Source organism: Amblyomma mixtum, chromosome 3 (assembly GCF_055824585.1).
Source record: "Amblyomma mixtum isolate Tamu chromosome 3, ASM5582458v1, whole genome shotgun sequence".
Classification (NCBI taxonomy): domain Eukaryota; kingdom Metazoa; phylum Arthropoda; class Arachnida; order Ixodida; family Ixodidae; genus Amblyomma; species Amblyomma mixtum.
This window is the reverse complement of record NC_143014.1, coordinates 292,274,028-292,287,542: the sequence shown is the minus strand read 5'-3', so window position 1 is coordinate 292,287,542 and position 13,515 is coordinate 292,274,028. Positions and strand designations below refer to the sequence as shown.

At 41.4% G+C, this 13,515-nt stretch overlaps 1 protein-coding gene across 2 annotated transcripts in view; it reads right to left on the bottom strand.

Annotated features, from left to right (window-relative positions):
• Positions 1–13,515, bottom strand: part of LOC149355169 (regulator of nonsense transcripts 2-like) — a 40,913-nt gene that overhangs the window by 23,697 nt on the left and 3,701 nt on the right. For both annotated transcript variants that reach the window (XM_089583664.1, XM_089583665.1), the window contains exons 6-20: positions 12,946–13,022; positions 12,803–12,883; positions 12,693–12,722; positions 11,754–11,873; positions 9,778–9,825; positions 8,981–9,193; positions 7,176–7,400; positions 6,359–6,398; positions 6,208–6,272; positions 5,537–5,623; positions 5,188–5,266; positions 3,713–3,838; positions 3,331–3,437; positions 1,147–1,232; positions 185–293 (exon numbers count right to left, since the gene is read on the bottom strand). In XM_089583664.1, the coding sequence (XP_089439790.1) occupies positions 185–293; positions 1,147–1,232; positions 3,331–3,437; positions 3,713–3,838; positions 5,188–5,266; positions 5,537–5,623; positions 6,208–6,272; positions 6,359–6,398; positions 7,176–7,400; positions 8,981–9,193; positions 9,778–9,825; positions 11,754–11,873; positions 12,693–12,722; positions 12,803–12,883; positions 12,946–13,022 (1,493 nt within the window). The remainder of the gene's footprint in view (positions 1–184; positions 294–1,146; positions 1,233–3,330; positions 3,438–3,712; positions 3,839–5,187; positions 5,267–5,536; positions 5,624–6,207; positions 6,273–6,358; positions 6,399–7,175; positions 7,401–8,980; positions 9,194–9,777; positions 9,826–11,753; positions 11,874–12,692; positions 12,723–12,802; positions 12,884–12,945; positions 13,023–13,515) is intronic.

Here is a 13,515-nt window from a genome sequence, read left to right as displayed (position 1 = left end):
CAATAAACATCACAGGTTTCAACATGATTACTTGGAACATATACTATTACCGTAAGTCTGATGACCCCTGAAATGAATGGACTGCGAGTTTCGTGGCAGTACTTGCTCCAGCTCAATGAAGTTCTTGCTTTCAGAACTTCCGGGCACCAGCCCCACAATTTTCCCGATCCTCGGCAGCACTCACATGAAACTTGAAGTCCTGCTTGAGCATGTTGACCAGGTCTGTGGCCACATCTGGCATGCACGGTGTGAGCGTAGCCACAAATCGAGCATAGAAAGGCAGCAAGTCCAGCCTGGATTACAAGCAAGAGGCACAAAAGATGAGGGCTGGTTTCCTCTGTTCTTCCTCCTTTCTCTACCCTCGCTGCTACAACAAAAGTTCACTTTTCATCAAAAAGAAGTGATTGGATTTGGGAGAAAGCTTCCACCAAACTTTCAGCAAAAATCTGTAAAACATGCTTTGAGCACAACTGTTGTCCCCGACTGGTACAAACGCACACATGAAAAAGCATAAAAAAAAAGGTTACATGGATTGATGCCCAACCCATTCACTCAAACCACTGTATTAATTACCCCTGATACAGACAACTTTCAAGAAATGTGAGCGCAGAAAAGCCCCAGCTAACAGACACATGTCAGGGACAGTGACTGACACACTGAACCAGGCTGACAACAAAGTGACAAAAAAAAAGTTCGGAGGCAACTATCAAAGATGCAGCAGACTTCATTGCTAGCTGTATACTAGGGCTAGTGGTTGTGGGGGGTTAAAAGAGATCTGTGTACAAGAATAATTCTTGCTCAGTCACCTAAATACATATACAGTGTTTTTTTTTTCTGCTTGACAACGTCCACACTGAAATCATTCAGCAGACCAATCAGACTTGACTGACCTGTGTGGCACATTCACAGGCCAAGTGACAAGACATAGCAAGCCAAGAGGTATTAACAGCGAGTGTTGTCATGGCACTAAATCAGGGAATAGCACCTGTGCTCACTGCACAGCAGAGCATGCAGCAGCAGCACAGCAGTTGTGCACCTGTGCTTTGTATATATGCAGATTCCCAACAATGCAAAAACATGTCCAACACTGTCACGCTGTCACGCAACTAGTGCTGTAAAAATGAAATAATACAAGCAGAAGCATACCTTGTTCTAGGCACAAGGAAAAGAGCTTTGATAAGCTTATTGCGATTGGGCTTGGTGTTGAAGTTCATGCAAAACTGCTCTGCCGCCTGAAAAAAAGAGTAGAAAAAAAAATCCAGACAGCTTGACAAAGCACCTTTCAATCTAGAATCCAAACAAAGATTCCTGATCTGTTCAGGCAACAAGGGCCACATAACACTGCCCAGCCATTTATGCAAGCACATGTAATTTTGTGCAAGAACCACTTGTAGAAGCTTACAAAATGTCCAAATGTGAAATCAACATGATCCACCATACATTAAAAACTCAAGTTCCCCTGCAAATAGATGTTTCTTGCATTTAACATGACATGCAAACACAAAAACACTTCTGGTGTGCCTTATCACTGAGCATTTATGCAAATGGGAAATTTTTATGGTTTCTAACTTAGTGCTACTTAACTAGGAGAAGAAACTTAGCAGCATTGTTTGACATCATTGGCAGTAGCACACAGTGTTGTAGCAGTGCCGCTGTTCAGAGTTAATAGTGCAGCAATAGCTGATGCGACAATGCGCTAAACACAAAGTGGTATGAGGTGGATGTGATTGTTAATTGTTATGGGTTTAAACCACAACACTTAATAATCATAACTATCTAGTCTAACTGGCACACTCGTTATAACTTCTACACCTAGGCTCATCTGTGATTGAAATCTGTAATGTGCTAAATGAACAGTTCGACTTTGCCACATGAAGTGTTTCAAGCGTACTCAAGTGAAGCTCCTGAAAATGACCCTCTTCAAGATGCTCACCTAACTAAAAGACCTTCCCTGAAAACTTGTCTTTCTAGAAAATACCACTAAAGCAAGGCTGCAGTGCTGGCAATTCTTTTTTGTCGTTGTTGTTGCTGTTGTTAATAATACTCTCTAGGATAGGCCGCATCGCCATTCACTTTCAAGTGGCGATCACGGAGTCGTTCGACAACACGAATTTGAAGACAGTAGTGAGAAAAAAATGTGTTCCCTTTTTGAACACAATTTTCTTAGCAATAAGTGCATTTTTTGCTGCTGAACAGACCTCAACATAGCCAGAAAGAGCCAATCGATTTCTACTCAGAATGAAAATTGGATAGAGCTGGATAGAGCTAGAGACAAGATCTTGAATGCCTCTGTATATACTACAGCTAGAGAGATAAGGTCTTGAATGCCTCTGTATATACTACAGCTAGAGAGACAAAATATTGAATGACTCTATATATACTACCAGAGAGACAAGATATTGAATGCCTTTATATATACAACAGCTAGACAGAAAATCTTCAATGACTCTATTACCGGGTGTCCCAGCTAAATGTAACCAAACTTTTAAAAAAGGCGAAGTATCCTAGTCTAGTGAAACCAGCTCAGGGTTGTTCACAGTCGCCTGGCCTAGTCTTGAGTATTTTTTTCACTCTTCATTGTTCATTAATTAGTTAAGTTTAATTAGCGAACTTTTTAATTATTAACTTCAGGAAGAAAGTGTCAATGCAAAAGTTTTAGATCACCTCGAAAAACCGCTAGTAGTGCTGTTTCCGTCAAGTTATGACTTATGTAGCTTCATTTATTGGCCTTAAAAGAAAGTTGTCATGTGACCAGCTGCTCGCTCACTTCTCTGCCCCAATGTGCACCCAAAGTCTCATCGAGGAGAGGAGTTTAGAAAAAATGGATTTTATTCTTTAAGGCACGTCTTGAGACGTTGAAGTGGCACAGTTGTCATGTGTAAGCCTTTTCTTATTTTGCGGGTTATGGTTAAAGGCCGGCAAAAAAACTACTTTACGTAAATATTACTTTGCTGCAAATGTCTCAGTAAGCTGTTTCTCAAAGCGATCTACAACTTTTCCATTGACACTTTGTTCCTCAAGTTAGTTAATTAAGCTTGACTAATTAGTCAACTTTGAAGAACAAAATAAAATACTGTAGACTAGGTCACGCGACTCTAAACAACCCTCATTTGGTTTCAGATGGCTAGGACACCCCGTGTTTTTTAAAAGCCTAGTTATAGCTGGGACACCTGGTATACTACAACAGCTAGAGAGACAAAATCTTGAATGACTCTAATGTACTACTGCTAGAGAGACAAGATCTTGAATGACTCCATATACAGGCAGTTAACAGACACAGCCACAGCTGAGATCCCCAGAAAAAAAGGCAAAGAACCCACAGAACCTTACCTGGTCAACCATCTCCCGGCTGACACAGTGAAGTAAGGAGTTCAGAAAGCCATCCAAGAGAAGCTTGTGGGCAGTGCCAGGGCCGGCTGCAGGCTCTTCACCAGGAGCTGCAGTTTGCAGTTAATGGCACATGAGTGACAGTGCACTCAGGAGCTTGCAGTGAATCAGAACAGACACACAAGCAAGGCAACTAGTAAAAACTGTGACAAGGGAACATGGTAAGCTGTCTATTCATTACCTCGCCTCGCCTTCCAAACCCAGCGCCCAAAGTTTTTCAACAGTCAGCAACCAGCCATAATCTTCTAACGACTTTTCGGAACAGCATCTTTTGATGGCATTATTTCAGGACAAACAATACAGTAACCAAAAGTTCTCGGCTAACCTTCAATTTCTTGCAGCAGGGTCTCGGTTAAGTCCTTTTCCTCCAATTTGGAGCCGTCGTCCAACCGAGCACACTGTCTCACTTCTTCGATCTCGAGGGCACCTTCCATTTCCAATTTCTGTAAATCTGTACACAACAGAAAAAATAAAATTGAGCTAGAAACATACCAAAGCACTGTTTTTTTTTATTTAAATAAATGTTCTAACAAAAAAAAAAGACAACCAAGAACTCTGAAAGCAGTGCAATGAATAAAAGACCTTGTTCTGTGAGGCCAGCATGTCTTGCTTTACCTCAGAAAAAATTCTATATCCTTCAAACAACACAGTCTATGTAGCCCCCCCAAAAAATTGGGTCTATGACTCCATCCAAGCAGCAGGTATAGAAATGGTGTTGGGCCTAATCTTATGTAGTAGATATTGGATAGAGTACCAATGCTGTTTTGGAAATACGCAGGACATCAGAAGCAGTTTGCTACTGATATTCTGATATTGTACACTACTGCCAAAGGCCCTTTAAAGGTCATGCACTTGCATAAACCACAAGAGCGCATACAATAATTACTTTCTCCTTCACGTGCTTCTGTGTTTACTTCATTCAAAATGTAGTGGCAACAAATTTTTATGGTGTTCCTTTTTTTGAACAATGCACAAGACATCATGTGGCATTTTCCTATGCCAAGTAAATAATTTATAATTCAATCTTCTCCTATGTAGTCTCGTGGTTTGGTTTCAGCAGCCAATCGTTCAGTGTGACATTGCAAGTACATTTGAGGCTGCACAAGGCATACAAAAATTGCAACAATTATTGCTCGGTCATCTTAATTAGCACCACCTCTAACACTAGCCTGCCCCAGCAGCTGGAATGACAGCAATTGAACACACAGATATGTATATATACACTGCAGTTTTTCTCAGCCTCAAGTGATCTCAAATCTACTTGTGGTATGGTATAGTCAGCGGGGCTTAACGTCCCAAAGCTCTATGTTGCCTATGAGAGGCGGCATAGTGGAGAGCTACAGATTTATTTACACCAGCTGAGGTTTTTTTTTAACGTGCACTGACATTGCACAACACACAGGCGTGCTTGCATTTCACCTCTGTCAAAATGTGGCCAATGTGGCCAAACCTTGGTCTCCTGAGTCAAATGCCATAGCCATTTAGCCAATGTGGCCTGTCAAATCTAGTGACTTCACAACAACTACCTAGCTGCTAAAGCCGAAAACAAAATTCCACTTGGACAAAAAAATTGCGTCATAAATTATTATTCAACAGGCACATGCAAATTGCACATGGTGATCCACATTTATAAATGTCTTGCACGTTACTGAAAAGAAAAAAGCATGCAACGAAATATTAGGCATCCCCACCTTTTCAAGTAAAAATCTGTACAACTTCCACTCCGCTCCAACATTTTCATGAAAATGGCGCATACATTTTGCGATACATAAAAGTACTGCACTTCTACAGGAGGCTCACCTTCTTCCAAAGACAGATCAACAGGATCCTCCATGGATGACAATGTGTTGGTGGCCTGCACACTGTCCTTGAACAAGATCTGCCATGCAAACAAAAAAAAACAGAAGCAAATTTATCACGATGTATGAATTGGTTTCGTTAGTTTGCCCAGCACAGGTTAATGCACTGAAAACTACACACCAAGAGGTCATAATAAGGTTACAGCAAATGTCAGGCGAGGCTTAAAAGCGCTACTGACCCAGATAACTACAACACAGGGAAACAGAGAACATAGCAGATTTCGAATAATAATTACAGCGCGCAAGCGTTTGTCCCACCTGCTTGCAATGCTGAGGGCATAGCTGCTTACCCCAGGTATAAATGCCTTGAGGTCGGGAAGATTCTCATAAAAGCTCCGTGTCTCCTCATCCTCCCACAATGAAGTGCTTCCATCCAGCTGAAACAAAAAAGATGTCCCTGTCTTAGTCACTGAAGAGTGAGGCTTGCCAACAAGTAGCTTCAAACATACTGAGCATTTTAAAGCACAGCTCAGGGCTGCAACAATCAGGAAAGGTTCTACATTGAAGGTGACCAGCCGATAAGAAGAACACACACACACATTTTGAACATTTATAAAAACCTTTTTCATGGTATTGCACTTAAAGTAATGGACTCTCGTGAATCTGAACTCGTTTAATTTGAACGTCTGTTCATCTGAGCTAACACAGTGGCCCCGGTAACAGCAGGTGTATTAAAAAGGCACCTTCAATTTGAAACAGATGCACAGTTTTAACAAATATGTGGTTAACTTCATGCTCAAATTATCGAAAGTTGGCTGTTTATTCCAAAGGAAAGAAAAGTAAAAATGGTCACATATCATCATGAAAAACAAACAGCCTGCAGTCTTCTGTGTTGCCAGTTGGTTACTGCTACACAGGACAAGGACTGAGCATGGTGTTTTTTTGAATAAAGGCCTTGACCTATGCTCATAGTGTAACAGCAGCCAAGAAACAAGAAGCCATGGTTTAAGCAGATTCTTACCTCCCCTCCCTTGAACCGATTATGGACATCAAGTGTGGCAGCATCATTGTCCAGAGTGGTGATTTCTAGAAAAACATCAAGTTAGAAGTCGTTACTTTCTCATGACCTGAAAAAATAATTAAGCAACAGTGCACAAAGAAACTGCGCCTACCTTCGAGTGGCAAGTCAGGAACATCTTCGTCTAACACATCCTGAAGAGAGGAATCGATTTTTCAGTGCATAAAAAAAGTACAATTAGGAAACGCATGAAACAGCTAATGGTGCAAAATGAGGACGTGCAAGTGTCCAACAACTCTAACACTGCTAGCAACAGGAAAGAGGAGAATCTGTATGCAATGCACAACTTCCTAAAGCAAAATAAAGTGTGCGACCACTACAGATGCACTGCTACACGATATGCTCATTTACACTTTGTTCTAAAACAAAAAGCACTAGCTCATTACAAAATCTCCATAAATTCGATGCCTAACTTGCTTGCTTTATCAACTGCACACCAGAATTTTGTCATAGCAAGGCTTCTGCACACATATTAGGAGACCTCTGCAAATGTTATTAGAAGGAGACCTCTAATTAGCTGCAAATTTGGAATACACTCCTAGCAGTGTACTGATGCCACCTATAATGCTGCCATCAATGTCCTGCACAGCATCACAGCATGTTTAAAGAGCAAGCAAGAATGCTGCCTTACAAGTTTCTGCAAGTCACATCATGCTTAACAGTAAGGGAGGACACTGTCTTATGAGTTACTGTGAAGAAACATAGGACGTTCAACAGCAAGGAGAAACTCTTGCTGTCTGGCAAGTTTCTGTGGAGAATTACAGCATGCCTAACAGCAAAGAGGAATATTGTCGCATGAGTTTCTGCAGAGACCATTAAATGCTAAACAGCAAGCAAGAGCAGCGTTAATCTTCTGCTGAGAATCACAGTAAGCACAACAACACCAAAGGCAGGAATGCTGCCACACTAACCGCAAACTGTTGGGTCCCAGCGAGCAGTTTCTGGAAGGCCAAATGAGCAGCCTCCCACTTCTCCTTCTGCTCCCCGCTGAGCTCACCCTTGGTCTGAAGCACGCGGCGATTCTGTGCTTCCAGGCCCCGCAGGTTCTGGTGGTCACGCAGCAGGTGCTGGCAGAGCAAGCGGTAATACTCTCGCAGGATGCTTAGCAGACTCTTCTGCTTGTCTGGAGTCAAAAACTGCACAGATCAAAAGGGACGGAATGAATTGTGCCAAGTTCTATGTTTTGCAATTTTGCAAGAGTGGCTTACGAGCAATGCTTTGTGGAGTGCTGGCACAGCTAATAGCCACACGCAAGGAATCAATTCGTCACACTAGAGCAACACTGCCTTTTTTTCAGTGTACCCTCTGCACCAAACAAGTTAAGTTCATGAACAGTCAGGAAGGTGACAGAGGTAACACAAATGCCACATAAAGATTATAATATGTAAACGTCAAGCTTATGCAAATGCCAGTGTCACTTTGAAAAGCCTAAGACCAAACATTTCGTATTTCATGCCGCAAGCCACAAATCATGCAAGCATCCACATGGGTAAAAGCTACAAGTTAACAATGACCCCTGCAAGGAATAATCCTTCTGCTGAAATGCTGAGGTATAATCCTGAGCGCTTCTAAGCCATCTTTCCCCCCGAAATTAAGTTGTTCTGCCAACAGAAACACATATAAATATATGTGAAAATTAGGTAAAGTGGTCATTTTTACATCTCACTGTCATTCCTACTGATGTCCATAACAATAATATAGCATCAAAAGAGAGAGAAACTGACTGCTGACACACAATTCGGCAAAAAAATGCTAATATCTACGATTTTTTGGGGAATCGAGGCAAACTATGGGCCTCACTCATGACACCTCCGGTCATCTTCAGAACTCATCTAGGATGGGCTTTGTCATCTCGTTCCGATCAAATGTCATATACGGAAAAGCCCACTTGTGAAATTTTGCATGGGGCTCCCAAATGAATGCCAAGTCTAGGTGCCACCATCATCATACCTGCATGGTGCATCGCTGTGTGTTCACCTGTGACATGCACATAACGGAAGGTGCGACGACAGTTGGAGGGCCTCTATCACTAAACTAAAAAATGGCCTGGCCACGTAGCATGTTTCTGAGCATCGCTGCTATCTCTCGGCATTCGCCAGCCATCCCAATCATGCAGCGTGCTGCAAGATGCAACTGTTATACACTCCCTGCTTTAGGAATACTGGTAGGCTGCTATTCATGGCCTGAGAAAGCAGGCTCTTTTGTGTCATGAAATAAGCTGTATTTGACAGAGCTTGTATCATCTCAATTTACTGAAATGTTTAAGCCCGAGAATGGAAGAAGTATGCGCCTGACGATTACTCCTGCAGACAGAAAAACCGGCCACTACACTTTCACAATAAATAAATAAATAAATAAATAAAAACAGCCCGTCAGACATGATTCCAAAGAGCTCCTCCAAATTCCACGAAATGCACATGAACTTCAAGAAGAATGGCTTGTAGGCTTAAGTTAGGATGTATTCACTTTTCTAAATGCTCTGAAAGTGGAATGTTCAAACCTCATCCAAATTCAGTAACAGGTGTCCAATCTACCACTCCTCTTTCAGGACATTAAGTAACACCTGCATATATGATTTTTTATACCACAGAAGACTATGCAGGTAATTAATGATCCTGCAGTCAATGCTCATTTACCCAGCACCATCTCACAATGCATAGCCTGTCCCCCCCCCAAACATCTTACACCTTTGTCATAAAAAACGATGTCCACTCACATCATTCACTGGTATGTCACGGCGGTACTTCTGGGCGAGGATGCGGGTCTTGCGAGGGACCAAACCCGCAAAGTCTTCGCCACAGTGCTTGCAGAAGCTGATCAAGATGTTCAAATTGTTGTGTTCCTCACGATCGCTCGTTGTCAGGAATGTCAGCAGGTTTCTTAACACTGGCAGACCCTCCTTTTGGGTGAACACTCCGCACACTAGCAACTGTGAATGGATGCGGCAAAAAATTACGCCAATCTTCAGATACAACTCAAAGTAAAAACAAGGACAGAAAGATATGAACATAATACAAGTAAGGAGTGCAGACTTGTGTCACTCAAAGCCCCTCCTGGAGTGCCTCTCGGAGCTGAACCACTGAATTGTTTACGCTCAACTTTTATACAGAAATGACATTTTGCAAAGAGTTTTATTTCATAGCACGTTCGGGTCAGGTAACTGTTTGTTTCGATCAGAGCTCATCAAAAATGCACATCATATGCAGCAATGTCAAAAAAAACACAGCAGTTGATTCCACCACGCCGCCCCTCAGCTGCAGAAGGATGAAGGTGGATGACCTGAAACAATGAGTACTCTTAGACTCTTTTTTTCTTAGCAAATAATTCTTTGAAGTTACAGCCGCATATGCATTGTATTCCTTTCCTTCACTCATGTTTTGAGACTTCCTCCCAATTTCAATGTGAGTAGTTATCAAACCCATGCCTCTGTTCAATTAAAAAAAATTAGGGTAAACAAATTCTCATCATACGGGGCTACAAAAATTTCCCTGAGAGCAGAAGATCGAAACTGACCTCAGCAAAGAATCTCAAGTCCACCCTGATCTTGCTGAGGTTGGTAGCCTAAAAGAAGCAATGAATAATTGGTTATTTAGCAAGGCACAAAGTTTCATATAAAGACGGGTTGTTTCAAGGCAGAGAAAATGATGCCATCAAAGCCACCAAACTTGCTGAAACATGAAATGTGCACTGCATACTCTTTGAAACTTTGTGTTGCACACTGCCACCCAAGCAAACAGATGACACATGTTCTTTCTGCAAGTCCTAATCAACTACTAAGTAAAAGAAAGCCAGGCTTGTTAGCAACATTTCTTAACAAAAGTCAAGAAATCAGTAATTAAAAATGCCTCCAGCATATGGACTAACTCACATTGAGAAGATGCATTACGAAAATTGAGCTTTGACAATGAGCGCAAATATATACATGACTAGCTAGGCAAATTAAGGTGTTTAGGTTTAAGATATATGATCCCACAAGTTTCTGATACCAGCCTGGTGTCACATTTGTATAACTACAGGTGTTCATTTACATATGTCTGCATAATTTCGTGAAAGACCCCATCCACTGCAGTCAAGAACTTTTTTTTCCTCGTGTAAAATAATCAGACAAACTTCACGACATAGTGCTACATATCCAACAGTCTTAATCAAACAACACAAAACCAGCGTACATCAGGAAGCACACACTGTACACATAACTGAAATCGTGAAAACTGGAGTAACACAACCCATCATGAACAAAAAATAAAAGCCTATTTGCAGCATAGCGTCAACATGTTTACTACAGCACTCACTAACACAGATCTAAAAGAACTGTGCTTCTGCACAAATGAAGTGAACTCTCATTAATTCGACATGCTGGTTTATTAAAACTGGTGTTTTGCTCCCACCAACATAGGAGATACTGAAAAAGCCTCCTGTCAATTTAAACTACAGATAATTCAAACAAATTTAAGGTCCTCTTCATTTCAAATCATTGAGATTTTAATGTTATGGGCATGAAACGATGACTTTTTAGCAACTTAAGAAAGGTTGGTTTAAGATGTGGTGATGGATTGAAAGGACACTACAGACTTCATTTATAATCCATTTGAACATAAGCAAAGGAGGCAATGGCCTCTAGATTCCAATCCCCATGTTTAATGCATGTTTAGGTGCATTTTTTTTTCATAACAAAAACCTTCAATCAGACCATTTGGATTTCTCACATATCCAAAGCAGCCAGTGGTGTTACCTGTGACATTACAGTAGAAAAAAACAGAGACATCCAACATTAAAAAAGGAATGAATGTTTTTGTGGTTTTTTTATGACATGAACATGATGAGTTGCTGCAACATGCAGCAACTTGTAGCGACGTGCAGTGAGAACAAATCCTGATACCGACATACCATTATCCAAAAACATTCTGTTCCTTTATTTTGAGTGCTCTGCTATCCTCCCCGGGGGGGGGGGGGGGGGATAAAGTAACGAACCTGATGCAGTGAGTGCTCATTTCCAGAACTATTTTCCAGAAGTATTTTTTTAATAAAAATACTTCAGTGCACACGGTGAACATGTCCATAAGCATGGACAGCAAGTAAGAAAAAGATTTAAGATCATTGTGCACTTGTATTTCCACTCATTAGATTTATTTCCCAGAACCATTCTGGGTTTCCATGCACAAAGCTTTTTCTGACAGCTTAGTGGGGTCCCGGAAACCATCAACAAGGCAGCAGATTATAACTTGTAAAAAAAAAGAAAAGGAAAAAATAAAAGCTGCACATAACTCAAGGTTCACCAGAAAGACACTGCTAGTAACAGCGTACATAGTAACAAAACCCAAACCCATTTTTTTCCATCATCCTCTTCCTACTGGGTCTGCCAGATAAAGCGAGGTAAAGCTCCACCAGATAACTTACTGCTATCCAGTAGGACTGTTTACAAAGGGCTTGGCACACTGGTCAGCTAGCTTTAAGTGCACAGAGAGGGTGTGCAGTTTGCAAGAACTAACCTTGTCGCCCTTTTTCAATGGGAGTGCCTTGAGCCAGTTCTCAAGGAGCTGAGTTGAAAACTCTGCATAGCGTTGGTGCAAGGATGAGCACACAACCACGACAGTCTGGATGTCAGACATCTAGAAGGAATAAAGAGGAAAAGCGCGATGAACCATTAAAAGCAATGCCCTAGATCAAGGGTTCTCAAAATGGATTCCCCAAGCATCTCAATTCATGCATGCCCTAATCACATCCTTTCCTTTACCCACAGCCAGTCATTAGCTAAATACTATCGGCGTTTTTTGAAAGCCTGTGCATCTCCATATTCTTTTTTTTTATGCATGTTAGGCAGGAACGGATAGAACCCAAGACACATGGGGTTCATCAGCACCTTTTGAAAGCCGCTGGGGTTCCACCCGAGGCTAAGAAAATTGAGAACCGTAACCTAGATGCTCCCAAGCAAGGATACGAGATGCTGGGAATAAAAGCTTGGCCATATAAATCCTGACAACACTACACCCACTCACATAGCTAAAGAAAAGGATAATAGCTTTAAAGTTGTCGTGATGCTACATTTAGAACTCGCACCCAGTAGGTAACAATACAAACCAGCTTTGCTGTTAGGTATTCACCTAGTTAACAATTACCCACTAGCAAATCATGAACCTCCTTGATTTGCAAAGAGCTCTTCAATCAATGCATTCAAAATTCTCAAAGATTTATTGGGTTAAAAATTCTGAAAAAAAAAATGACTTCCTGTTAAGTATAGCACATACGTAGCATACGTTTAACGTCCTGGAAGTTTATGGACAGCACAATTCTATCAGCCACATAATTTTAGTTTACTTTTCTGGCTTTCGCAGAATGACTAATTGGAGGTTAACCCCCACTACCATGCTAACATCTCCTGTGGTCATTAAAGAGTGCATCCTCCTCCTCCTCAGAGGTACTTCACTTACCTTGAGTTTGGCTTCCACTATGGCTGCCGCCTGTGAGCAAAATAAAATGGGTGAGCTTGTTGCAGGCACACAAATTTTATTCATCTAAGAAACAGACCAAATTAACATACCACTTCACTTATGTACTTGGTAAGGTTTAAGCCAGCCATGTCCTTCAGAAGAGAGTCCCGCTGAGCTTCTGAGATTGTTTTCTGGACACAAGCAAAACATTTCATGAGCATCGGCTTGAAGCAAAGCAAAAGAACGAGCTCACCAATTTCTTCACAAATGCAGTGTTTTTCCGCAGATTTGAGTCCAGCTTGCTGAAGAATGCTTCTTCTGGACGGTTGCCTGAAATTTACAAAGTAAGGACCACGTGAGGGCATGATAAGTACAGGATCATTTTTTTTTCAGAAGTTTTGAGTTCAACAGGGTTTGTTGTACCGTATTTTCTGGTGTATAAGACGCAACTTTTTTTAAAAAATCGTACTGGTGCGTCCTATACAAGGCTGTGTCTTATACGCAAATTTTTCGTTTTTTTTCGCAAGTACATAAATTACTCAGGTTCATGTTCAAGCTTTTTTCACCGAAAAAATATCACTACCAATGACGCGGTTGTAACACGGTTAATACTTCAATACGGGGACTGCCGTGCGCAACTTTTCTTAGGTGAACTTTATCATGAAACGGCGGGGATGACGACTTCCGGGATTGTAAACTTCTGAACGTTTCGGAGGCCCCAAGCAAAAGTAATGTGAAATGCGAAAAGATGGCAACAATCGTGCTTCTCGCCATTGTCAAGACAAGCCAAGACAAGCCAGCGTTCTTTTTTAGCCACATTTGC